Source organism: Telmatherina bonti (genome assembly GCF_933228915.1).
Source record: "Telmatherina bonti genome assembly, chromosome: 6".
Classification (NCBI taxonomy): domain Eukaryota; kingdom Metazoa; phylum Chordata; class Actinopteri; order Atheriniformes; family Telmatherinidae; genus Telmatherina; species Telmatherina bonti.
Window position 1 is genome coordinate 18762573 of NC_136624.1, and position 27855 is coordinate 18790427.

General features: G+C 37.9%; 1 protein-coding gene across 1 annotated transcript in view; it reads left to right on the forward strand.

Moving 5' to 3' along the window:
* Positions 1 to 4904: 4904 nt before the first annotated feature.
* The window catches only part of LOC306757435 (angiopoietin-4-like), a gene marked incomplete at both ends in the record, with an annotated part of 70799 nt that continues 47848 nt past the window's right edge, over positions 4905 to 27855 (forward strand). The window contains one exon of the mRNA XM_079242484.1: positions 4905 to 5306. Coding sequence (XP_079098610.1) covers positions 4905 to 5306 — 402 coding nt within the window. The remainder of the gene's footprint in view (positions 5307 to 27855) is intronic.

Consider the following 27855-nt stretch of genomic DNA (forward strand, 5'->3'; position numbering starts at 1 on the left):
CAAAAGGCTTTTAGGAGATCTGTTTCAACAAGTTGTGGTTTGACATTTCTTCATCACTGAAGTGCACAGAATGGAGCACAGAGTGCCCCAGACATTTTCAAGCGAGAGAAGAGCTACACCTTACAGGTCCAAAGTCCAGAAAAAAAATCCATATTAGCTTATAATATTCATGCAGCAGGGTTCTTTCTCCACATAAAACTGTAACTTACATGAAATGAAGCTGCATTATCTTCTGTCATGTCATGCCCTCATAGACTGTTGGATTAGTGGAGATACATTATTACCAAATTAATCTAAAATAGTTTTGTTTCAGGCTATGTCCGCAAATTAGTGGTCTCATTCTTTAACATCCTTCATTTAGCAGATTGTTGTCAAACCTGAACCTGGTGTGGGTGAGGATGGCTGCCATCTGAAACCTGAAGACAGAGAGCAATGATCTATTTTTTACTTTTCAAAAAGATGCAGCTGTAGCAGTAAACCTCAAGTACGTTTCAGTTCAGCATGTGAATATTATCTGTGCAAATGCCATCGTTAACAACATGAAATGGAACAAATTTTGGGAGGTTTTGGCACAGGCAGGTCAGGCGACCCACTTTGGCACAGTTTGGCATCATCTGTTCTACAAGTCCTCCAAGGAACAAATTTCAAGATTTAAAAGGTTAAACTTTGAGATATGAATGAATTAATAGTAAACAAGTTAAATAAATCTCAAATGAATCTTCTCTTACATAGAACACAAACATCATTACTCTGTTTTCCAATCATGGATGACAAATTTACTGTAAAACTTGCGTTTCTTTGGCTTATCAGTCCTTCACACATCACCAGTAAGTGCATGTACAATGTGATGCATTCAGTCAGCCTCACTCCCACTAAAATTAAAGGAAAACTTTTATGGTCGGATGCCTTGTGTCATTTGAAATCTGTGGTCAGATGACTAAACTGCCCAACCATCATGTGATGTGCATGCCCAACGGCAAGAGGAGCAAGAAGAAAGAAGTCAGATGGACAAATAAAGACTAACATTAAGTTTAGAAAAAAAAACTAAAAAAGAAACGTAGCTGACATTAAATCCTGGAATAAAAAACATCCTCATCCGTCCATCCGTTCCCACAGAGGGAAGGTGAAAGGGCTGGTTCATGCCTCTTGCCCTCTGTTAGTCCTCAAATCAGCCTGAAAAGGAGAGTAAAAGCACCAGAAAGACCAAGACCTGGAGAGGATAGATATATCTCAGAGCATGTTGTTCTGATCTCATTGGACATCCCAAAATGGATGCAGTTAGAATTTTGTAAACACCCACATTTAAGGAGCAGGAATGCCATGTGAGAGTTTAGCTGTTCCAGCCTGATTTATACTGGTTGAGTGAGAGACAAAGTCTATCAATAAGTGAGTAAATGTGTTGGATCTGCTTGCAGACACTAAAGGAACGCTGCCAGTAAACGCTCAGTCAGCAGCTTTGTTGTGGTGGTTACATCGCAGGTTGTCATGGACACACAAACCGGTGTCATGACACAATATAAAACAACTATATTACACTGCACAAAATGCAGCTTTATAACAAAGGCCCCAAAACTGGACAATTACGTTTTTTTCACTTTCTCCGTCCCTGTATGGATACCATTTAAGTTTTGATTCATCAGCTGTTAAAATCCCATCAACAGACTTTCTCCTTGTCCTTGTTTTCTTCTGGGAGATCAGCCCAGTGTCCAACACAATGTTTTAAACAGCTTTACGCTGATAATTCCTTTATTTTTTAATGCAAAATTGATGGTTAGTGTTAGCATTAATATACATAGTTAGATCAACTCATTTAAAATGCACAGTTACAACATACACACTTCATATTTATATAATTCATGTCGTGTCATGCAACTCAACACTGAATGGCCTTGGCACATGTGACAATTTACAGACATAGATTGTGAAACTACTCCACCTGTGAACTAAGTCTGGAATGATCCAGTAGTCTGCCATGGTCACAACAAGACTCCATGACTTTAGGATGAAGACTCGTAAAGATCTGCTTTTGAAGAATTATAGCAGGAGGCAGCAGCGATACAAGCACATTTATCAAAACAAAAATAACATCCATGGTTATGTTTCAGTCCTTACTGTTATGATATTGTATTCATATTAGATGGCAACATCTAGAATGACATTTTTGGAAACTTTGCTTTAAATCCAAGCAACACCGTTTACCATATCACCTTTTCTGTCATGGCAAATTTAGAATTTGGTGTTTTACATTATATTTTCTCCTGAAACCCAAATTTAAAAAATGACTATATGACAGTATCTTCTGTTTGTTGGATAAACTTTATATAAATGTACCACTGAAGTTGAATTCATTGCTGTAATATATGTTTACTGTATTGTATGAATAAATGTAATCTTATATGTAAGACCCTGATAGAGAAACTGCAGAGATAACTTTATACATCCCTGTGTATTGTGAGGAAATGTGAGTGAATTCTACCAAATTTTCTTCCCAGAATCCCTGGTCACCACATGGCCAAATGTGGTTGTATTTGTCACATATTGTAACTCTGCCTGTGTCTACTGTACTTAAAACAGAAACCAGTAGCTTCCCTCCGGCTGCACTGGGACACACAGGCCTCTGGATAAAACTGCGGTTTCATCCAGAGAACAGACTCATTTAAGAACAGGCTGCAGCTATCAACTCTCACACTCTCCTGCCATGAAGCTCAGACATTTTATTTGACATTTAGCACTTTCCTTTTCCATGTTGGCCAACATCACCAGTAACAGCTTTACTTTTTGACTGTTTGTGACAGATTTTCTCTGCTCTTTCTCCATAGTCAATATGTTGATAGAGCAGGATATTGTTGCCAGCCAAACAAAAACTTTTTCTTTTTGAAAAAAAATCCTAAATAAATATACAATGGGAGGACTTGCGCAGGAACGTCATCTCTATGTATTTAAGCTCTGTGCACCAGGCTCTACGTCCACCCCGGTTCCCATGAGAATGATCTCTGGTTGGGGCAGAAGTCATTCACTGTCTAACCTCTCTGCCTCCCCCAAAGGACCAATTGCCTAACATTAAGTGAGAAACTCAGGACCCGCCAAAAATGAAGATGCATGCAGCAGCAGTAACAGTAGACTGAGGTCAGGTCGAGCTGGAATAAGATTGCATTATGTCAAAATAAATATAATTAAATGATGAGAGCAGCTTTTTATCTTGAAGTCCTCTTGAGGCTTGCAGAAGATGGTGCATTAACACAATCCCTTACAAGAAAACCTTCTGTTATTACTTGGACTTCTTATGTCAGTCTTGACGCATGTTGGGATTTTATCTTCATGTGCTGATCTGTAAGTGTGTCTCTAATCTCAGAGCCTTTATCAAAGAATTTGAGAATCTGTATTCATGCCAGTTAACTTCTGAGAACAGTTTATCATTGTACAAATAAACCCAATATTTGGCAACTCACATTGTCTCTCCACATGTACAGCTTGTGTTTCATAAGCCTGGGACGGAGCCATCTCTCTGGAACTAATCTTTGTGTGTGTTTCCATGTAGAGCACTGCACAGCAGGACAGATGAGAGGCTGTGAGGAGGTGCATCCTGTGACAGAAAGAGTCAGATGGTTTTTAACCTGAAATACACAGACTGTGTGGTTTGTTTGGTCCCTTTATCCCCCACGTTGCCCCAGAGCATGGCTGGATTTAGAAGACACTTGAATCTCCAGCTTCTAGCTGCCAACTCTGTGTAAGTGACCATATAAGGCATCCGCATTTACTTCAAAGTATCAGCCAGGCAGGACGATTACAGCATGTATAAGACCTCTGTCAGATCCCTTTCTTCTTTTATCAATGTCTGTCTGTCTTTCTTCTGTGTGTCAACAGTTAAAGGCTCTTTTCTGCCCTCTCTTTCTGTTATCAGGCTGTCCCTCTTTTTACTCCCCCCCTCTTTCAGTCCCTTAATCTTACCCTTTTTCTTTTTTCTGGCACCTTCTCAATCCTTCTCTCCTCCTTTCTTTTTGTCTCAGCCTACAAACAGAGAGGGTGCACTAATAGACCTCCCCTCAGGTCTCCCGTCCGTCCACTCCTCCCCTCTTCTCGGTCTTCTCTCTCTCTCTCTCTCTCCTCCCCTTACCTCCCTCCTCCTCCTCTCACCCTCACTCCTTCCTCCTTTTCTCAGCCAGCCCCAGATAAGAAGTGGGCAGAAGTAATTCTCGTCAGCCTCTTCTGAAGCTCGAGCCACCAGAGAAAATACATTTTTCTCTATTCTGGTTTATTTTATTTCTGGACATCTAAAGATAGAGGGCTGCCTGTTTGTTTTTTTTTTTAGTTTTTTTTTTTACATCCAGATTTGAACTTTTTAAACATTTCTTTTAGATCCTCTTGAGTCAGTGTTTTCTTATCATGTTGATTTCCTTTATTTGCCTATCTCATGCTTAAATTTCTCTCTATCAACACTTTTTTCTGGGTGGAATTGGACCTTCACCTGGTGCATCACTGAGAACAGGAGAGACTTTTTCTGAAACCATGAAAGACCTGCCATATCTCAAACCTTTGGACCCATTCACCAAAGACAAAGCTGATCACAAGGAACAAAATTAAGACTCAGGATTAAAAAGTGAAGATTTACCTGCATCTTCAACACAACTGAGGGACATCATCAGGTGCTGCATTTTAAGCGGTGAACTACAGAATAAATAAAATAAAACAAAGTTAGGACAACAGCCTGAAGAAGCTGCATCATCTGACCACATGGATTAAAAAAGCTCAGAGAATTATGCATGCATCAAGCAGACAGTTGATCTCCTGAGGTTGACTTAGGGTCGAAGTGGTAAACCATCTTCTTCTGACCCTTTTACTGCTAAAAAAAAAATAAATAAAAAAAAAAATAAAATACAAGTTTTAATCCAGCTGAAGAGTCTGTCATGAAAGGTTTAAATCTCAGCCGAGCGTTGCTGGTGCTTCTGCTTCTTTGGACATTGTCAGCCGTCACATATGCGGCCGGTGTTGGGAGCACAGAGCGAGGAGGAGCTGGAAGAAGCCAGAGAAGAGGAGGAAGTGGTGGTTCAGGTGGTGGAGGAGGTGCAGAGAAGAGGCGGAGGTTTCACCGCATCCAGCATGGTCAGTGTAGCTACACTTTCATCCTGCCGGAGACAGATGGTTGTCAGGGTAGAGGATCACCATCACAGGCCGAACAATACGGGGGTCCTCCTGGAGGGGCGAGCGTTGTGCAGAGAGACTCACCACCTGTAGAAGGAGAATGGCCGGCTCAGAAGTTGCAGCACCTTGAGAACACCATGGAGAACAACACGCGGTGGTTACAGAAGGTAAGAGACAAACTGCTACACACACACACACACACACACAATGCTGCAAAATAAAGAAAGAAATAAACAGAAAAGTTCTGCAGAAACACTGTAAACCTCTTGTTTCTACTCAAGTCTTCAGCAAAAACCTCCCTGTGACTGAAGGGGGTGGGGTGCTGGTGGTGGGGGGTCACTGGTCACTGGTGCATTTAGAGTGGTGCAATCAAAATAACACTGATTATAGGCTGCAGAGACCAGGAGAGAATGACACATTACCACACGGTGTTGAAGGATATCTTGTCTCGGACCCTTTAACATCTTGACAGACAAACTAAAGCATGAAGAAATTTGTGTGAAAACATGAGAACTTGCCTCGGTGTCGGTGCACAAACTGTGTGTGCACGCTTACGTTTGTGGCTGTTTATATGTTGGAGCCAAAAAAGCTCTTTTAAAAAGTCATACTTAAGGATTTCAGGATATGACTGGGTGAATGGCAGCTGGTTTCGATCAGGAGAAAGCCGTTTGTGTTTTCTTTTTTCTCCAATCCGAACAAACTATTGTTCTTTCTAAACTAATCTGCGGTTTCAGTGGACTGCGCAATGTGTAATGAGAGTCACTGAACAAGATCATTCTTGTAATCACTTTTGTTTTTCTACCAAAAAAAAAAAATCCTTACAGTGTGAGCTGATACATGTTAAAGATCACCTAAGGTCATTATCTACTGCATATGTGTTCAAGTTTTCCAGCAATTTAAAGTACTTTGGTACTTCTGTATTGCCTTTCTCATCATGGTTCGCTCCACTGTTGTTCTGTGGAGGTTGCAGAAAGACAGGAAACATTGTCGAGCAGCCAGTTCTTTTTACCTGCCAGTGATGAATTTCACTGGGAGGAAATTTAAAGGGTAGGCCCTGTTCACCAGTATTAGACCAAGAACATTGCAGATTAACTGGACTTGTTTGTTCAAAGTAGAAGCACTGTGTTGCTTGCTGTAGTCTTTCTCCAAATGTTGAGCAGTACTCCTGTTGCAGTAATCACCCCCCATTATCCCTCCATCATTTTACTTCCCCCTATAAACACTGAGACAAAATCCAGCAAATAGTGGAGTTGAAGCTATTTTACCAACAAAACAAAGCACTGAACTGATGAGATATGAATGAAACACAAAGAATGTCATTGTTACCATGAATCACCAGACAACACTATGAATTCACAGCCACTCGAGCAACTCTGTCAGGCTGCTTTCTACAGCCTGATACTGAGCATGTGTGAAGACTATAAGAGCCATTATGTTATTGGGAAAAATGTGCTATTTAGAAATATACAAGAGACACTGTGTACACTGACCCAGATAACTGCAAAAGATCAAACTGTATCACTTCGACTCTCATGTGTAAATGTGGGGGAAAAAAGATCTTCAAATAAATTAGTCACTGGTGGCACTATTGTTTTGTTGAATTAAATACATATTAGCAGTGGTGTAGCCCAGGGTATACATGGGTACACAGAGTATACCCACTTCTTTTTTAGTCAGCATTGATTATACCCACTTCTAAACCCCGTGTGATGCTGCTTTTACGATAACAAACATTCTAAACACGCACCTACGTCGCCCAGCAGCACAACTAAGGTACCCATGCTAAAGTGGTGCAATTAGTCATCAGGTGCAATAACTTTAGACTGAACATAGACATAACAAATAGATATTTGTGTATATGTCTAAAATGGCAAGAAATGTTTTGTTGTTATTATTATTTTATTCTGATTTTCAGGAATGGCTCAGGGATATCACCTGCTTGCAAATATCTTCACCTGCATGGAGATATTTGCACAAACATTCATGAAAACATTCTCTTATTGCATTAAACAATCTCTTAAAATTAAACCACCAAGTAAGCATGAAGGCTAGCTGGAATGTAAATAGTTTAACCAGTTTTGTGAATATACTTTAGGTAATGGGGAGTACTGAGATTTGTAAACATTTTGACTGCCCATGATGTTAGACAGACTGTTAAAAGTGCAAAGCTGGGTTTTAAGGATGTTTAAATATTTGTTTAAACTTTCACTTGCTTTTGGTGTCATCAGAGGAGTGTCAGAATCACCTGAGCACAGTAACCAACATTCATGTCAATCCAAGAAAGATGAAGACCTCATTCCATTGCAAATCAAACAAGAGTGGGAAGTTTTAGCATTCCTGCAAGCAGGAGGAGGTTTATGAATAAACTGAGAATCCTAGTAGGACATAAGCTCAAGAACTGGCTAATATTAACCACACTGCTGCAATTAACAAGGAAATTGAGGAGGAACAAAGAGTGGGAGGGGATCAAGAAAACTGCCAGATGCACGCACATTTATGCTTCTTCCAACTTGTTTTCACAAGACAGCAGAGTTTCATTCCTAGTTTCATCTTAACCATTTGCTCGAATTAAGGGTTGGAGGGAAGCTGGAGCCTATCCCAGTAATCACTGGGTGAGAGAAAGGGTACGCCCTGGACAGGTCGCCAGTCCTTCATAGGGCAACAGCATAGTTGTTCTTTTTTTGATATCCACACACTTTTCCTACGGCTTCCCGAAAAACCTGACCTGACTTAAAACCTCCACATAAACATGCCTTAACCATGGCTGCGATATTTCCGAGTTCACGATTCAGTTTTTTAAAATAAAGAAATATAACTGTTTGCAGCTTGTTTCCTCAGACACATTACCTGCTCTGCCCACAGCTTAAACCATCTGTCATCTGCAGTGATCTGTAGGTATTTCAGCAGATCTAACATGATGACTGGAAAAGTAACATATATTTCCTTCTTATTTTCATAAATAAATAAAGAAAATAACAGTTTGGATGTACATTTGCTATCAGCCCTACGTTAATTACATTCCAGAAAGCATTAAATTACAATCAGGCCTCCAGGTGCCAGTGATGAGACCCACCTTAGAGAGTGACAGGTAGACCTTGTCTTATCTAAACCTCTGACACTGAGGGGTCTGATGTTATCTTTTCTCCTGAATGGTGTGGTCATCATGCAGAGATCTAAAGTCTCCCTGTTGTCTCCAGTTCAACAGTTGTGGATCAATGAAAGTTCATGAATTGAGAAATTTCTCAATTGTTTTTCTTTAACTCTATAAAGCCAAACATACAACATTTGATTCATACAGTTTCTGAGACATTTTGTATCGCATCATGGTAGAAACTTAACTCAAACCCTGTTGTACAGAGACTAATACTGGTCTCCTGCCCCTTTGTGGACACCAGAAAGCAGAACATTACACTATGACCCATAATTTTGACCCATCACATTGGTGAAAATACCAAAAAATAGCACAAAATTAATACCTTTTGAATTAAAAAAAACAACAAAAAAAACTGAACTTTTCTGCCCAATGGTTTTAGATTGGGCTTTAAATGGTTAATGTATTATTCCACTGTAAAGAAAAGAATCGAATGCAAAATAGATTTCAGACAACTGCAAATTTACCCCAAATTGATTGAAACTGCTGCTGTAGACAAAAAGCATCACCTTTGTTGTAAGAAAAAAATCTATTAAAACTCTAATATGTCTTCACAGGATCTCCAGGTTCTCGGTTCCAAAATTTGAATGACAGAATAAAAAATGAATGTCCATCTATGAAAAAGCCAGAGCTAAAGTTTAACATGTTAATCATCCTTAAAACACAAGCAAATCCATTAAATAATGACTCAGAAAGAAGCTGGAGGGGTTATGGAAAAGCCCTGTTAGACTCCAGATTTGATGGTCATTAAAATGTTGTGGATGATTTGAAGCAAGTAGAACATGCAATAAAACCTTCATACATCTTACATCTGAATGAAACGGACTAAAGAGGGCAATTATACAAAATTCCAACAAGAATTTATTTCTGCTTGGGGAAACCATTTTAGCTTCTGAGAGCAAAAATGTAAATAATTTCCCCCCCAGAACAATCCAACACCTGCCAGTACTTTTGTTCAGGAACAAAAATTGAAAGAGCTCATTTTCCTTTTGCTGTTGTTCAGGGCCATTACTTTTATCCAAAGTACAGTTTGATGTGTTCTTTGCTTTTTCAAATGTGCCATAAAAGCCAAAAATTTCCATTAATGATGGACAGTACTCAACCAGCTCCATCAACTTCCTTCCCCCTTGTGGAAAAACTCATCACTCAGTGAGCCGCCAGTAATCTTCTCAGTTTTTTCAACAACAAATCATTATAAGATTAATTCAATTTGTGTGTAGCAGCAGTGACCAAAGACAGAAGTGACATGACGTAACAAAGAAACTGCTACAGTGTCCATACAGACCACATAACCTCCTCCCAGATCCTTTTCGTGCCCCTCTTGCCCCCTGACAGTTAAACCCTCAGTCAGACTCCTGCTGATTTGCAGATTGAAGTGATTTAGCTGCAGCAGGTGATGTTGATCCATTAAATGAGATTAGCAAAAGAAAAACATTTTCAAAAGGAAGGAGTACCCATTCATCATCATTAGTTGTTATGTGTTTCAGATGAGAACTGCAGCATGAATAATGCTCGTGTTTCTGAACCATAATTCTTATTTATTCAGCTTGCAGAACAAGCTGACTGCACCTGCCATGCTTTTAAGAAACTGTTACTAATTTGATGAAAAGAATAACCTGTAACTTCCAAACTCACATCATTTTAAATTTGGTGATACTTTGAAAAATGAGGCAATAACCTTGAAATTTTTACGGCCATGTGCTAAAGCTTAAGCTTTTTAAATACTTGTTTTACCTGGCTGTGCAACGTAAGGTGGATGGTTTATTGAAAGGAACTTGAATGAATTAAATGTTTGACTTCCATCAAGTGGAAATCAGATTATTGTGATGTAACTTACTCAAGTGAAATTCATTTTTTGTAGCCATTGTCTTAAACATATTGAAAGTCATGAAGGGGATTAGAGTTAAAATGGCAGAGAAATAAAAGACAGGAGCTGAAGTTTTTTAAGCAGAGAGAGAGTTGCAGTAATACTTTACAGCATAGGTGTCAAACTCTGGCCCGTGGACCAACTTTAACGCAGTGTAATTTTATTTGGCTCACAAAACAATACCAAATGATTACTAGTGTTGGCCCGCTGGTATTATACAGCAAACATACTGCCAAAAAATGACAAACCTAAAAACGCTCTGGTGATGGGTTGGTGCATCAATTGAGACACGACCCTCTCCTCTGTTGACAGTAGTCATAGCAACTTCAAGCTACTTAAGCAGAGATGGCAAAATAAGCCTTGCCTTCAGTGAGGGAGTGTTTATGAAAAGGTACGTGTTGAAAGTTTCTGTGCTTTTGTGCCCAGACTAAGAACAAACATTTTCAAATGAGAGCCTGAGCAGAAACACAGTAGCTGAACATATGTGTGATTTTGCCCCCAATCTCTGATGTTCATCATCAGATCTGGAAGTTTTTTTCTAACATAAATATTGACCCACAAGCTTGTCCAATTTCAAATTTTGGCCTGCTGGTTTGACACCCCTGAGGAAGTAATGTGATTTTAACACAACATCATGCAATGCAATTAGGGGAACATGAAGCTGAATTATGCACCTGTAAACACATTACGGCCTTTTCATATGCCAACATTTTGTCCAGACCCCTCTCACCTCAATTACAACAGATTTCTTTTAGCATCCACTATAAAACAGCTACAGATGGTCCATATCAGGCAGTATGCTTGGTTCTTGCTCAGCCCGCCTGCAGGATTCAAGGGCTTTATGAAGGCACTAACTATCATTCCTACTTACAAAGCAGTCTCAGTCCAGATTGTTCTCATCTGTAGAACCCTAATGGTGTAACAAACCAGATTACACCATGGGGCTTCCCTCTCTAACAAACATATTCAGAACCCAGATAATAATGAACACGTGCGCTAAATAATCAAAAGTAAACTCAGTATTATCCTCTTGCTTTAAAGTAACATCTGACAGAGTTTTAGTTGGGTAAAGACAAGGGTTGTGTCCACATCGCATTGCAGGGTTTGATGTCAGATATAGTTTACTTGCAGTGGTAAATGATGCTGTTTCTGTTAAACAACTTCCTCTAAATACGATGTATCCAAGCAATTAGAAAGTGTAAATTGCTACTTTTGCATAAGTTAGAGACCCATACATTTAAATTGCTTCAGATTTTACTCTGCAATTCCTGAGGTCTCCTAAAATCCTCCTACCAAGACTAAAGATTGGAATTTATGTTGGGCAAATCTGTACAACTGCATGGCAATACAGAGATTTTTGCATTCATTAGTAAGAAGTATTGCTGATTATCATTGTGTGTAATGCTGTTATTCTTCTAAATGCCTACAAACTTTCACACACATCAATGATCTCTACTTTAAAAAAAAAAAACATTCATGTAGAGTGAGGTATAAATGTAGTTTAAATATGTAAATCCAGCTATAAACATTGATGAAAAGCTTTAAAGTGTTTTTCTGTTTTGCTTCCTTTACACACAACAGGATCAAAGTCTGTACCTGTGCAACTTGATTAAGTAAAAACTGGTCTTGAGCCAGATTTACTTACTGTAACAGTTGATGCAGATCCCCTCAGATTACATTTGAACATAACATGGGTTTGGATACGTTCCGGGGTAAATGGAGTGTATAAGATTCTCATTATTCCCGGAGCCCACTATAGTCAATTTCTTTATTGTAGCAGCTGAAGGAGGAGTAGAAGCTCTTTCTGGAAAGATGTTAATCTGTCAGAGTGCTTTGCTGGATTAGCCCACTGAGACCTGCAGGACCTTTAACAAGCCGTGTGCAAGTATGCCTGTGTGTACATGTTGGGATAATGTGTAGAGAAGTGTCTACATGCAGAGATGTGTGTGAGCTGGGGGTGTGATTACCACCCACACAGTTAAATCTCAGAGGAGACGTGGGTCAGATGCAGAGCTGAGGTCTGCAGCATCCCGACAGGAGACAGAAGACGACCTTTCACCTTTGACATTTAGTCAGGGTCAGCCGACAATTAGGTAATCAGTCTCTCTCTTACAGAGCATCAGTTTGTGTTTGTCACCGTCCTCTAACCAGAGCTTTAATGCATTAAGATGAAAGATAATGTGCTCATTTCTTCTGTTTCTTGCCCTTCTGTCTTACTCTGTTTTTCTTTCTCTTTTTGACAAAATTCAATCACAGAAGAGTTAAAACCTGTTAAAGTACAATTCCTTAAACAAATATGGGGTCCCATGACAGAGAGAGATAATCTTGTTGTGATTTGTCACAATCTTAGGTTGTTTTAGGTTACTGTTAATGTGAGATAATCAAATTTTTCTTTTGGTTTACATCCAGTTAAAAAGTTGGTTTCATTTTAAAGCAAATGTCAGCTCACTAAAAAAATAGCATGACAGCAATGAATGCATGTTGAGAAACAGGAGAAGAACAGGACATCAGCAAAAGTCTGTCTGTTTATGAAAACTTGAAATGATTTATATGTTTTTTTTTCTTTCATTTCACAAAGTTGTAACCATTGAATTTGTTAAGCAGCAGTAACTGTAACAATAACTTCAGGCTAATCTCTGATCTTGTTTGAAAGACCCGATTCAGCATTGGAATAATTAAACTTGAACCCAAAAGTTTAAGAGAAAAAGAAGTAATTTATCATGTTGAAAGGATAAAAGTAAATAAATATGATGGCTTAGTACTTTTCTTTTAGCTTTTTTTTTTTTTTTATACAATGGAGGATCCTTCATAAGACGATACAAATCTTTAAAACCTGATCTACAGGTGTTTGTTAAAATCACAACAGATAAAAGAGCAACATATAATACATGACTAAAGAGCTGGGATTGAAACGCAACCTAAAATTCTTCAGTAACAGAAAAATGTATCATCTGAAATGTTTCTGGAAATCCTTGTTTTTGGTTCGTTGTTAGACATGTATCTAGCATCGTGCTGCCGTTTGGTCTGATATTAAACCAATCCTAAAGGAAATCTTGACTGTTGGATTTCTGATCAGCAAGTAAACATAAAGAAACAGAGTTTTTTACTGTTATTTTGCATGCTGGATATATTATTGTGTTTTAGACCATTCCACGATACTTTTGGAACCTGAGCAAACTTTCTTTTCTTTTTTTTTTTTGATATCTAACAGTAAGTGAAAAGAAATGGAAAAGTACAAGCGAAACCAAGACCAACTGGTCTTAAACAGCTGATTTTAAGTTTCATGACTTATCCCTCAGTTTCTTCCTCTTTCTCCAATGTAAACAGTTTTTAAACATGACACTCCATCACTATACCGGTGGGGTTAAAAACACAGATTACATTAAAAATGAACACTTAATGAAGCTTTACTGGTAGCAGAGCTGTGAAAACTGTGGGAGCTGTGGAAGGTGCAAAATCTTCTCAGCATTATCTTATTGAGAAAGTGTTCCAGTCTTTTCGTCTGTGCATGTGTAATAATGGAAAATTAAGAATACGTGGCGAGGACGAGACATAATTAATGAAACAGAAATGCACAACGAACAGGACTGCAGACTGCATAGTCTGCATGGTAGGAAAATATAAATAACAGCAATACTGCTAACAGTAGAGTTTGCTGCAAAACCCCAGCTGTCTTGTTTCTAAGTGATGAAGCAGAGTAGTCCCCCAACCCCCTTAAATGAAACATAGATTCTCCATTTGTTCAAATTCTTCTCTGTATTTGTGTTTCTCATGCGGTCACTGGTGGCAAATGTTCTTTCTCAGGACTCAGGAAATCACAAATCAAATTTTTTAAGCCGGGGTCATAACTTTGGTCAGGTTGAAACTGCAGAGGAGATGGCTGTGGAGTTTGTGAAGCTCGTTCACCCTTATTTTAGCTCCAAAAGTAAAAGCAGTCTTCACCAAACAGCCAGTTGAGAGAGATCTTTGAACTTAAAGAAAACAGGAAAGTGACGCATCTGTTTGATACAGCCTTCTGCAGTATCACACAGGATCAACTATTTTTCATGATTAAGGACTTTTAATCACCACACATTGAGTTTTATATTGTTTTAGTTTTAAAAGGTAGTGACAGCCTCTCACTAATAAAAACCACTGATATAAGTCAATTAAAACGGAGTGCATGTCTGCAGAAGCTACAGTAAAGTGAAAATGTGTTTGGCTTAAGTTTTACCACTCACTCAGTCACAGTTTGGGTTTCACGGGGCTCTGCGGCCTCTGCAGCAGTTTGCGGTTTTCAAGAGAGACGGTCTGTAAACAACAGAAAGTGAGGTAGTTAACAGGGGGCTTGTTTAGTTTTCTGCCAAATGACTGACTTCAAATGGACCCGTGCCTGAGAGACTGAGCGAGAGAAACAGGAAAGCCACTGTGGTTAGATCACAGCCTGGCTATCAACCGCGGCTGCTGCGGTACAATGCTTTGATGTGGTCAAAGGTTGTGTTGATGATAACTCTCTGCAGGGAGGCAAAGAAAGGACGACAGCAACAACTTAAGAAAATCTATCAGGATAAGATGGGAAAGAGAACTGTTAAAGCTCAGGATGCACATCCACAGTTCCACCTTTTTATAGCAGCCTGAGCTTTGTCCCGGAGTGTGAAATGACACTTAAAAAAAACCTAAACTCGCAGTTTGAAGTCAAATGTCAGTTGAAAATATTTAGGAAAATATGAAGTTTTATATTGAGAGAAGCAATAAATACTGCTTGTGCGCCTCATTATGAACTAAGTTGGAAGCATGTTTATGATGCTTATGAGTATGAGGGGTAAAAATGCAGCCAGTAAATTATAATTTTACGACCGTAGGCAACATGTTCGACAGTTACAAGAAAAAAAATCGTCTGTGGCATTTTAGTAGGGAGAAATCACTCATTATTTTTCTGTCAAGTACAATATATAAACAGCAGTAAAACAAATCGTACATAAAAGACATTCTGTACAGGGACCTGAAAAAAACAGAAATAGATTAAGAAAGGCTAACATGACATAACTGTTGTTTGCTTTTCAACAATATTTTTGATGCACATTTTGAAACTGCACAGAATAAAGGGTTGATAGAATGACAAAAAGGAAAAAAAAAATCACATCCCGATCACCAAGTTTTAAACTAATTCTAATGTAGCTAACATGTTGCTCATATGTACAGGGTTATATGAGCAGCAGTAATAGTGATGTGCTGCCAGTATCGTTCTATTGTCATTAACAATTGCACGGTGATGCTGTTGTTGTGAGGAAAAGAGTTAGATTAGTTGTATGTATGCCACTAGTCATGAAACACCATTTTTAACACCATTTCTCCTGTCATGCTTACGCCCTGGGTGAATACTGCGGCTGAAAGATCCTGCAGAAAGAAAGTTTGGAGCCCAGAAGGTTTTGATGCAAACAATCATGAGACATCACTGGATGCATGTGAGACTAAGAGTGTAACCACCTGATTTATGCTTGTAGCTTTTGATAGCTATTTGTCTTCATTTCTCATCCCACATGACAAAACATTTTCATCCTGCTAACTCCATTAAGATGACATTACATTCTGGGAAGATTACCTGCCCATTACAGACTGTTAAATCTTACACATACTGTATGCATTTTGAGTTTTGAGCTTTTCATTGTAAAATGACACCTGTTTAAGATGCTAAATATGTTAGGTAGAAACGCAAGACCTTGTGTCATCTTGGTACATAATGTGGCATTACACCAAAACAACAAAACAGAAAGGAAGACATGTTTTTTTAGTCAAACATTATAATGCAATTAAACTGTTTTCTGTCTTCAAGGAATCATCCCTTCACTGTACATACACAGAAACAGCTAAATGAATCATATGAGTTTGCGATTACATGGAAACAAAGACAAAAAAGCTGAGACTGAAATCAAGAACCCTCTCTATGTGTCAGTTTATGGTTGAGCTTATTTTCCTATCAAATGACCACAAGCATCATTTAATAAAGCTTTGCTCATATTATACTGGTCATGTTATGTTCACTAGGAAAAAAAAGAGTACAGGCAAACCACCAGTCAGAATAAACTAATTCAACTAATACGAACTGACGTTTTTCTTTAGTGCCACCAAGAAATTAAAAGGCATCTTGTTGCATTCAGTCGCTTTTCATATTTCAACTTAAAGTGAAATTTCAGTGAAAGCAGTGAAATTTATGTTTGTGTTCCAGACATGTTTCACAATTTATTTCCAGAAAAGAACGTCAGCACTGTAACCTCTGTAGTTGTGTTTTTCTTGCTATTTTGTAACAATGAAACACTCATAGAGAATAACAGATTATTTGGTAATCTAAGTCTGGGCCATTTATTATGCTAATGACATAATTTCACAAGAGTGCACCTCCTCAGAGACTGCTCATGAGCAGGTGGTATTCATCAAGTTCCAGCGAGCAATTTATGACAAGTTTGTGGAGTTAAAAGAGTTTTCTCATTCCAAGTTGTGTTCAAAAGTAAAGAGAGCTTTAGGATAGAAATACCTCAAATGTTCCAGGCCCCTTGTCAATGCAACAGAAACACCTGGTTCATGAGGCGCTGCTGCATGCTCCATCATCCCTCACAGCCATACATCAAACAGCTCTGACAGCGCTAATAACAGCCTAATGACAGCCATTATCTACCAGTCAGCCTCCTTAAGTCTGCTGACACAACTGCTGAGAATTCAGCTCATATTTAACTGAGACTGGCATCACTACTCCAAAAGTGCAAAACAGTGCAAAGGAAGAAACACAAATAACCCCTGTTATGAAAGGAAAAGTTCTTTCACTTCTGTGATCCTTCTTGACAAGTTTTAGTTATCTTTATATTAAAATAGGCTGTTCAGAGCAGGTTTTGCATGGGATCAGATGTCGTTTACAGGGACATAAAAGGATAAGCCACCATTATGACACCGATAGGTCTGCATCAAAATGTTTCATTCGAAGGAGTTGCATTCGCACTGTTGCCTAATTCTTCAGAAATATTTCAATTTGCTCTGGTTTACAGATATAATCTGAGAGAAATAAAAGAAGCTTAAAATAACTGATTTGTGATCTAACAGAGCTGAGCATCAGATAATCTTTAGTTTTGTAGTTTTACAGTTTAAGTAACAATTTTTAAGGTGACAGCTGAAGGGTTTATTTCCTGTCAGATATATGTCCAGTTATTCTTCATCAAAAGAAGTCTTTCAAACAATCATGAGACATCACTGGATGCATGTGAGACTGATAGTGTAATCACCTGATTAAGGCTTACAGCTTTTGATAGCTATCTGTCTTCATTTTTCATCTGACATGACAATTAAAACCTTTTCATCCTCCTAACTCCATTAAGATGACATTACATCCTGGGCAGATTACCTGCCCATTACAGACTGTTGAATCAATTTGACTTCCATCTGAGATTCACTCAGTCAATCTACTAAATGCTATCAATTCATCCATCCATTTTCTATAAGCACTTCCCCAAAGCAGGGATGTGGGACCAGTGGGACTTTACCAGAACTTATCCCAGCAGCCAACAGGTGAAATGCAAGGTACACGCAGAACAGGCCACCAGTTACCCAAATGACATGTAAAAAGCCTCTCTTTAAAAGCCTGTCTTGATTTTGTTGTGTAGTTTATCATCAGATATGTAATCCAAGAAATTACACCTTCTTTTACTTACAGATAATGGGATCTAAAACCGTGAACATAAACTGCTAAAGACTAGGTATAGCTTTAACTCTTACAATGGAGAGTGAATCATACTACAGGGGTTATTTTCCACTCATCTGCACAAATTATTTTGTTGATTAATTGTTCTGGGATTAGTTGCATGTGCACTCATCATGAATTCATTTTAGTGTCTTTGATCAATTTGGTTTGTAAGTTTCAACTTATCATATATACCCATCAAAAACATAGAGTTATAAATATTTTATGTGTCCTTCATTCTGTTACATTTTCCCAGATGCTTTTGGTTCCCTCCCAAAAAATTCTGGCAGAATCCTGCCTGGATAATACAATCATCTAAAACACAATTTCCTGAATTAATATAATTTCATGATATTTGCTGAGTTGTGTACACCTCCATAAACATTACAGTCCATGTATTTTTGATGGAATTGAGGTCAGGACTTTTGAAAACCCATTCAAAATGTCATTGTTACTCATTTACCAACATTTTATGCCTGTTTGGCTTCAATATCCTGCTTGAACCCCAAAATGTGTCCAAGTGTCAATAAAAACTTATAAGCTTTCCTTTCTGATGATTTTATCCCTTTTTACAGTGCATCAGTTCCACTCACATCCCACATTTCCAACGCAATAAGTCTATCATCATCATACTTCACAGTTTGTGCATTATTCTCAGAGATGAACGCATCACTGTCACTCTTCCAGACGTACTCCTTGTTATGTAGCCAAATCTTTGTCTCATCTGACTATAAAACTTTCCTCCAGCAGAGGTTTTTTTCTGTTTCCTTAAAGTCAGCTGTACAGTTTAGCCAAGCTTGAAAGTGTTGATTTTGGAGAACTTTTTCTCTGGACATCAGATTGTAAGTTTATGGGAATGTCCAGCAGACTGCTGTTTTCCAGCAGGTTCCGGTTCTTGGCTGTGCTATGCGGGTTGTTTCTGTGCATTGAAGCCACTTTCTCAGAACGTCTTCAACATTTTGCACTGCGCACAGACAGAGACGTGTCATGTTCTCTGTCATGACTTTTAGTGGCTTTGACCATCAGCTGGTGTCTGAATTGTGTGTTTCTCAGAATAATTAACATATTTTCTGTAAAACCTTTCAGATATCCTGAATTATTCATCCACCCATCCAGACACTGGTGTTGTAATGACCTTCATTCATTCTTTGGACAAAAAGCAAATCCCCAACCATTGAATCATTCAAAGTTTAAAAGAGGAATTAAGTGGGTGGGAAGTAAAAGACGATTAATCAGGGTGACAGTTACAAATCTGAAGTAATGAGAAAAAAAACATATGTCTGAAAACATAACGAGAATAAGTTAAATATGAATCATCAACATTAACTTTCCTTTAAATTGTGATGGTGGCAACAGCTAAAGCAAAGTCAGCTGCTGTGGTTGCAGTGAGAATCTCTGCTAAATCTGTTTACAGTACAGCATACAGTAACTCACATGGTTTTAATAAAAGTCAGTCAATTATAATTGCAAAGATGATCTGATTGCATGCTGCCCACAGCTTAACTTCTAAAATGACTGGGTGAACTTTCAGAGTTGAAGAGTTTAAGACCTGACTTTTTTAAAATACTGATCTGAGAGATAGATTTGGAGATTTCTGATTAGTTTTAGTCATTGCAAATTTCTGTGAAAGTTCTGAATATTGCTTTACCTGCAGCTGTGTCACAGTAAAAATTACCACTGGGAATGCTTTTTTCTACAATTGCAAATGTTGAATTTGTTATTATTGACAGAAGTTATCTTGAATTTCATGCTATGTAGTTTTCAGAAGGGATGATGCTCTTTGGGAATCTTTTCACCATCAGCAATTAAATCTAAAACATAGAGAGAAGTTTATAGTATGTGAATACAAGATTTTTGCTGATCAAATACCATCAAACACAATATCTGCATTTGCTGTCTGACCAGATGTGGCTTGTTATCAGACCTGACTGCTGAGGGTTTACTCTGACCTGAAAAGAGGATTAGGATAAAAGAGAAACATGCCTGCTTATGAGTCTCTTTTTAAAAGGAGCCAGGTCGGACCTCCAGATCACTGCAGCTGATTACTGGATCATTATCAACGCAGCTTTTTACTGCCTGCTAAAGAAAAACTTGAAATAAGCTGGCATAGGGGCAGAGGAAAAGAAACAAAGAAAGAAGAGGAAAAGAAAAAAGTACTTCACATTTGCAAACTGTTTGCAGATTAAAAAGAAAAATTAAAGTTAATCAGAGATTACAAAAACTTTTGTGAGCCAACGTGCTTATAATGCACCTCAGTGACTGCAAGACTTGTACTGAATAATTGACTTTTTTCAAGACATTAATTTAAAAAAAACATTTTTACTGTCTATAATAATATACAACCTTTTATTTCAACAAAATATAATTTTAGACATAAAATGCCACTAAAATGCTGATAGTACAGACTTTCTGCTAGAAAGCATGACAACCTTTTTCTTTTTCAAGACAATTTCCAATACTTAGTTCTTCTATGAATCAGTGATAACACAATCTGAGAGAAATTGAAATAAGCCTCTTGTCAAGACTGAGATAATGATGATGACATTGACAAAGTAGTTCCCACAAAAAAATTGGAAAGCTTTCTTTTCTGGAAGCCGTTGTGATGTATCACTGGAACATGTTTAATTTGCTGTAGGCTCAAGAGTCTTAAATAAGATGTTATAATAAAGGAAGACAGAAGAGACAAAGAAACAGGGTGGTATCTACCAGGATAAGGAAAAAAAGCAGAATGAAGTATTTCAAACAGCGAGAAATTACAAAGGGGGTAAAGTTAAAGAGGAAGACATCGCTCAATGCTTTCAGCCAAGTGGCCTGTTAACCCATAAATCAGTACACTGAAGCGAAGCCATGAAGACAAAGAGGAACATAGAGGGTGACAGAGATAAAGTTAGCTCAGATAAATGCCTGGAAGGTGAGAGGATATATTAGACAGAAACAAAGAAGACACAGATGAAAGAGGCATTGAAGAAAAGCTGATTTTTTTTAACTCATTGTCGGTATGTAACTGGACTAACCCCAATTTTACAATAACATTTTTCATGAAAATTGGTTTTGAAAAGTTGGCTGCATCCTGCTTTTGAGGGTTAGAAAATTATATTATTTTACACTTCTTTAGATATTTCCTTTGGGTGTGAGCTGCACGTTGGAGTCCTGCATCACTGTGTCGGTCAGGCCTGAAGGGCTTTTTCTATGCTTCAGGGGAAATGTCTTCAAATAACTAAAATTATTCAGTTCAACTGAATCTTCTTGCAACAGTTCACCACTTTCATCACTGAGAATTTAAAAAAGAGTAAGTAATCAAGTCTTTAAAACACTTGGTGACAGTGGAGAGAAAAAACTGCCTTTTCACAGAAGAAACTTCAGGACCAGACGGCGGGAGGGTAGCCACTGAACCTTTTGCAATGAACAAGCTGGAAAAGATAAAAGAACAGGAAAGAAGACATGAGAAAGATTGTTCTGGACAGAGCTGCTGTTCAAAAACATGTGACTCTGCATGTCTCCTCAGAAAGTTCAAGCAGGAAAAAATAAGCAGGATGGAAATAGATTAACCTAAAATTGCAACTAACTCTGAGGATGAGTTAAAAAAAAACAACTAATGCACGGTTAAAAAAAAAAAAAAAAAATCAGAACAGCAAGAATCTGATCTACTACGATACTAATTTGTGTGTCGTAATTTGCGTGTGCAATCTAGAGTTTTGTGCGTGGGGATGAACCAGGTTTTAGACTCCCTATCTAAATGAGGGATTTGCATGTTTCATGGTTTACAGCATGACAGATTTTGAGAGAAAGCGTGACCTTACAGCAACTGACTGACTGTTACACAAAGAAACGGGGAACAAATTTATGAAAACGTTAATGCTGTCTGTAAAACGATGTGAACAGAGGATGAAGAATAAAGATGATATAAAAAGAGTAGAAGGTGAGAAAAGGCATATATTAAAACATCTGAAAATAAAAATAAAACAGAGGCAGAGCGTGTATGTACTGTCAATCTCTTGTTTATAAAATAGGCATCATTTTTTAAAATGTGTTAAATGAGCACAATTTCTGTCACGTTTGATAGATCACATTGTGGTTGCTAAATTATTATTATATATTTCCATTTTCTCCTCCCAACACATACAAAACACTATTTTAACGGCCTTCAATGCATATTCATTGTGGCAGATGTACTAACTGGATTCAAGGCTCCATTTTCCTCCATTGAAAGATTCCTTGGTGCTGCTACTCATCAATCAGTTTGTACTACTTTTTACACATGCAGTGAATTTGCACGTTCTAGTGCACGCAAACATTTAGTAGATCCGGCTCCTTTTTGTTACTGACTCTGCTTAATGCTCTCTTTCTGCCTTGTAGATCATAGTGTCTTACATCTGTACCAATAGTTTGTACGGCCTGTGCTTTAAATTCCATGAATGATACATTTGGACAGCTGAATAGTGACAGCACTATACGTTCTCCACAGTACATAAAGAAAATTAATGTGTGGGCTTTTCCCTCTCTATCAGAGTGTCAGACAGCCAGTGATAGCAGAACTGTCCTGCAAAACATCACATCAAGCACAGCCTCTTCATCTACTGTGCACCAGCTGCTTAACATCTCAGCTGTGACACATTAAGATGCACTCATGCACACACATGGTTCATTATCAACAGAGGTGAGACAAAGCTTTTTATTGCCTGCAGTCAAACCCAGGGAACAAATGATCTAATTACCTGTTTTTGAAGGGAATTTTACCATACTTCACAGCTCAATAAATTGAACTAGACAGTGAACCCCCAGACAAAGAGCCACTGTGTCTGTGTTTATATTCCTCGTGTTGTGATTAAATTATCTGTTTCAGTCAGTTAAACATTCAAAATATTTCATGTGTTTCTCTGAGGACAATTTTTAGGCAGTGAGTCTGCAAGCAAAACTTACAAAAGGAGTTCAGAGGGGTGATAAGATGCACAGGAATCTGGACCAGAAAGTTAACCCATCTCTGATGCAGCTGTGGGCCAGCGGAGAGGTGGAACAGGCCTGTGATGTGTGGCATTTCAAGCATCAAGATAGCATCACAGTGTGAAAGTGTGAAGTTGTGATGACGCATGATCGTGACTAGCATGCCACAGGATTTAAGAGCGTCAAAAATCAGTCGTAAATCATACGTTTTAGCACTGAATCATGCATGCTACTGTGCAATAAGCCTAAGTGATGCTAACTTCACCGAGTTGGTGTGATTCCTCCTCTGAATCCACAAAATCATAGCGATTAGTAAAAAGGACTTACTGGGGCAGGATAAAGCTGTCTGTGTTTATGAATAGGCGAAAGTGACACAGAGAGAGTCTCTTAGCTCCATATGGTGTAACTGAATTGTGAAAAAAGGGCTTCTCTTTACGTGTTCCTTAGTTTTTGATCTCTACACACTGTAGATTCCTTTCTGTGGTTACTGCCATTTCAAAGGTGCATCAGGTTCTGTGCATAGTCATATCTGAATAATATTTCTTTTTCCCTGCCCAAACCCAGCAAACACAGGCATAGGAAGTTGCACAGTTTGGTGTGGTGATTGTTTTGAGTTGGTAGGTGAAGAAGCAGCAGCACGAGTCACTGTTGTGCTAACATGTAGCATCAGATAAATAAACCCCAGGTATCAGAACTGGTACCCCTTTTTAAACTCACATACCTAATGTGTTTTGAATGCCAAAATACTTAGGATTACATTCAGTTGTGATTGTTGGGTTCAGTTTTAACATCATGTTGAGCAAGCTGAACCTAACTTAGCTTTTAAATATAATGCATTTATTCATTCATTCATTCATTCTTTCATTTTCCGAACCGCTTAATCCAATTCAAGGTCGCGGGGAAGCTGGAGCCTATCCCAGCTGGCTTTGGGCGACAGGCAGGGTACACCCTGGACAGCTCGCCAGTCCATCGCAGGGCCACACAGAGACAAACAACCACTCATGCTCACACTCATTCCTAGGGGCAATTTAGAGTGACCAATTAACCTATCATGCATGTGTTTGGATGGTGGGAGGAAGCCGGAGTACCCGGAGAGAACATGCAAACTCCACACAGAAAGGCCACTGACCAAACCAGCCATGGATCGAACCAGTGACCTTCTTGCTGTGAGGCCACAGTGCTAACCACTGTGCCACCGTGCAGCCCTATAATGAAGAAGAAGAAGAAGAAATTTTATTTATATAGCACCTTTCACAGAAATAAAATCACAAAGTGCTTCACAGAGTGCAAAGGGGAACAGCAACAACACAAAAATAAACAAATGTACATTTGAAAAATCTGTATAAGATGCATTTAATGCTGATAAAAAAAAAAGAGAAAAAAAAAAGATACATTCTTTGGAAATAAAAAAAAACAAAAAAACATGTGAACATATGTTTAACTGTAAATGTGTAACCCACTAAGTTCATGAATAAATCCAGAGCATAATTGCTAAATCTTTGCCCATGTTATGTTCTGCAGCTGGTTTTTGGATTTTTAAAAAATCTTGAAGACTTCTTAATAGCACTTAAGTAAAACCATATACTGAGATATGTAAGATAAACGCACACACTTTCTCTCTAATCTGATCTATTGCACAATGAACCACTGTAATTACACACTTTTAAAGAAAAGAAAAAACACCAAGTATAGTATTTGCTTTTCTCCAGTAAACAATTGTAAGCTATTAAAGCATGCACAGAACAAAATGCACAAAAAATATATACAAGTGTAATGTATGTATTTGTAAAACAGGCACACATTAAAAATGTTTTACTCATCTACACACACATAAGCTGAGGTACTGTCATGGCAGCAGTGGGAAAGTTGCTGATGTTGGGCTCTTCTCTGATACAATTGTTCTGCGAACAAGAGTGTTTCTCTTGGAAAAGCTAAATACCAAATGAATATGGACATCCAATAGAAATCATATAAGCTGATTAGAAAAGATGCTACGAGTGTGTTTGTGTGTGTGTGTGCACATAAAGAAAAGGTAAGAAAAAGTCATGCAGTTATGTGTAACATGTTTGTTGCTTATGCTATGTAGCTTGTAATGCAGATAATCAACCACTGTTTAGTGTGTATCTATGTTAATTAGGGATAAACATCACTAATGAATTCATTGAAAAGGTTCACAAAGTCAACAACTTTTTAAGACGTTGACTGCTTTTGTTTGGATGAGAGTTATAAGTCTAATTTTGCAGCGACATGGTTCCTTTTACAGCGCTGTTAAAAGAACAGTGTGGTCCCTTTTCAGGTCAAACTATAGAGGGGAAAAGAGATAGTCGCACAGCGCCTCAGCTGGTTTAAGCACAGGCAAGTCTGAGTCAGCACGGTCAGACTTTAGAGCAGACAAAACCAGCAGTAAAAAACCACAATTTATGTTTTTATTATCGGCTTTTTCACACCTTTAACACACCTTGTCTGGTTACAGCACAGTCCCGTAAGCGCTTAGCCATTGCTGGGTAAAAGGAAAGAGGTTAGCTGAGAATACAGAGAGCTTATTTATTTAAATATATATATATATATATATATATATATATATATATATATATATATATATATATATATATATATATATATATATTAACTAAACTAAAAACCAACACTAAAGTCAGTTGGCAGATGCTTTGATTGATGTTTTGTACTCTTTTTATTAAACACATAAGACACACAAGTAGCAGACACATTCATTGCATTTAACAGCTCTATTCAACTTGGTCCCACAATAACTGCAGCCCTTCAAGTTTTCAGTATATCCCTGCACCAACACAACTCACTGAAATGAGTCATATGCAGAACTTCTTAGGGATCTATTTAAGATGTGTTGAAGCAGAGATACATTGACAACATGCAGGGTTGTAGCTATTGTGAAACCAGATAGAACAGCTCTGACTTATGGTGTTTTTCTAGTGAGTCTTTAGTTTTGTGCTCACACAATGTACAAGTGTTGTTTTTTTTTTTTTTTGTTTAAACACTGTATCACTTCAATATATGGCTCAAGGTAGACTCAATCATATGAAATTTGAGGGCAGCAGTGACGTGTGTGTAAATTATACAAATAGTGTCTGACATGTTTTAGAATTTCCCTTTGGATATATGGCAATATATGAAGAATATGGAAGTGTGTAGATGCCTACAGTGTATTTGCTATTGTTTGGAACATGAATTAGCTTTATATATTTTTTGTATTAAATGTACAATTTAAGATAATGACAAAAGAACTCAGGACATTCGCATAACTATACACACAGTGTTTTATACAATGTTTTATGAAACCAGGCTGTAACATCAAGTTAGATTTACACTTTGATGAGGATTTATGTGAAGACACGGAAGTGGACATGAGAAGGACATGGGCAGAAAAGGAACAATAAGCAACTTTAATGAAAACTTTAAAGAAAACAAATCAAAGAAGTGCAGAAGCGGGGAATATCACAGCACTCAGAACAGGGAGGAAAACGAAGCAAAAACAAAACCGGTTTGTCTGACAAACTGGCATAGAAGAAAGAAAAACGTGGAGCATATATACAGAGAAGAGTAACAATTAACAAGAGTAACAATTCTAATTAAGCACAGATGTGAAACCACGGCAGTGAACAAAAATCATCAGCGTGAAAAAAGGAAGAACAATAAAAAAAAAAAAAGACAGGAAGTAAATTTCACTAAACATATAAAATCCATAAAACACAATCCAATCTAAAATATGCAAACATCCCACATTTCAATTTTTTTTCTGATGAACATTTAATTTGAACTACAACTTTATCAAAAATGATAAAGTCTTCCATTGAACTTTAAAAAAAAAAAAAAAAAAAAAAATGCTTATTTAACACAGATGTCCCATGCTTCAGTGGCTCGCTCCCTCCTTCACCCACCAGCCAGCAATATTTCCCTATGTTCTGTTTTGTCAGATGTTTCTGTATTACAAATGTATTTGTTTGAGCTGAAAATACTTTGACTGGTCCCACATTGTTTATCCTTACTGTTGAGAGTTCTAGGCATGCAATGTTAACCTGAATGTACACGTCTTTTATCGAAGTGAAAGCTGAGGGTCATCAATCAGAAGATGTACAGCAGGTTCCAGTGGTAACTGTGACCCTGTTAGTGTCAGATATCCAAAATCCCTGTGAAACATTTCCCTATTGATTATCCAGAATAAGGATGATGATGATAGCTTGCTAAAGAACTGTCTCAAAACTGCTTCGTTCTTCGAGGTCCGGCACTGCTGGCCAAATGAACAGATTGAACTTAATGCAGAAAACTCTCAAATTTATTAGTAGCTTTGTAAAACATCTGTTTTGATTATCAAGTTGGTAAAACAAAGCAGAAGAAAACTTTAGGATTTCAACTAAAATCAAAAAGTCTCTTCCATGTAACTATCAGCATTTATTAAAATCTCAGTCCAACTCATGAAGTTTGTTCTGTTACGTTTTAGCCTCGTCTTCTTTATTTCGAGCTTTCTTTACCTTTATATTAATTACCTTTTGTAAACAAAGATTTACCAAGGTTGTGGAAAATCCATCGCACTTCAGGTATGTACAGTTTAGTCAGACTTAAATGGCTTAGTTTCATTCAAAATTGGATAAAAGAAGCCCATCGAGAATCAAATTTGGCCACAATGTTAAAATAGGTGGCCAAGTCAAACAATGACATTATGTCATTTAATCATGATTAAGAGCAGTACTCTGGGTGAAAAGCCATTTTGTTTGATGCTGCTTGCCAAAAATATATGCAAAGATAGGAGAAAATCAATCTCTTCACGTAATAGTGGACAAATTAAATGTTATAAACACACAGCTGGCCAATTCTTGAGATGAACACTGATATTTAATCACAGGCGTGTTTTGGAGAGTGTGTTCATGTTGTTGGAGTAATACAGTACACGCTGTGTATGCTTGTAATGGTTATTCAACCTGTCAGTGAGAGCTTAAGCTACCACCATCAACTGAGTGTACTTGGAGCTACGTGCTGTGCGACAATGCCTTACCTCAGCTTTTATTGGCCCCAATT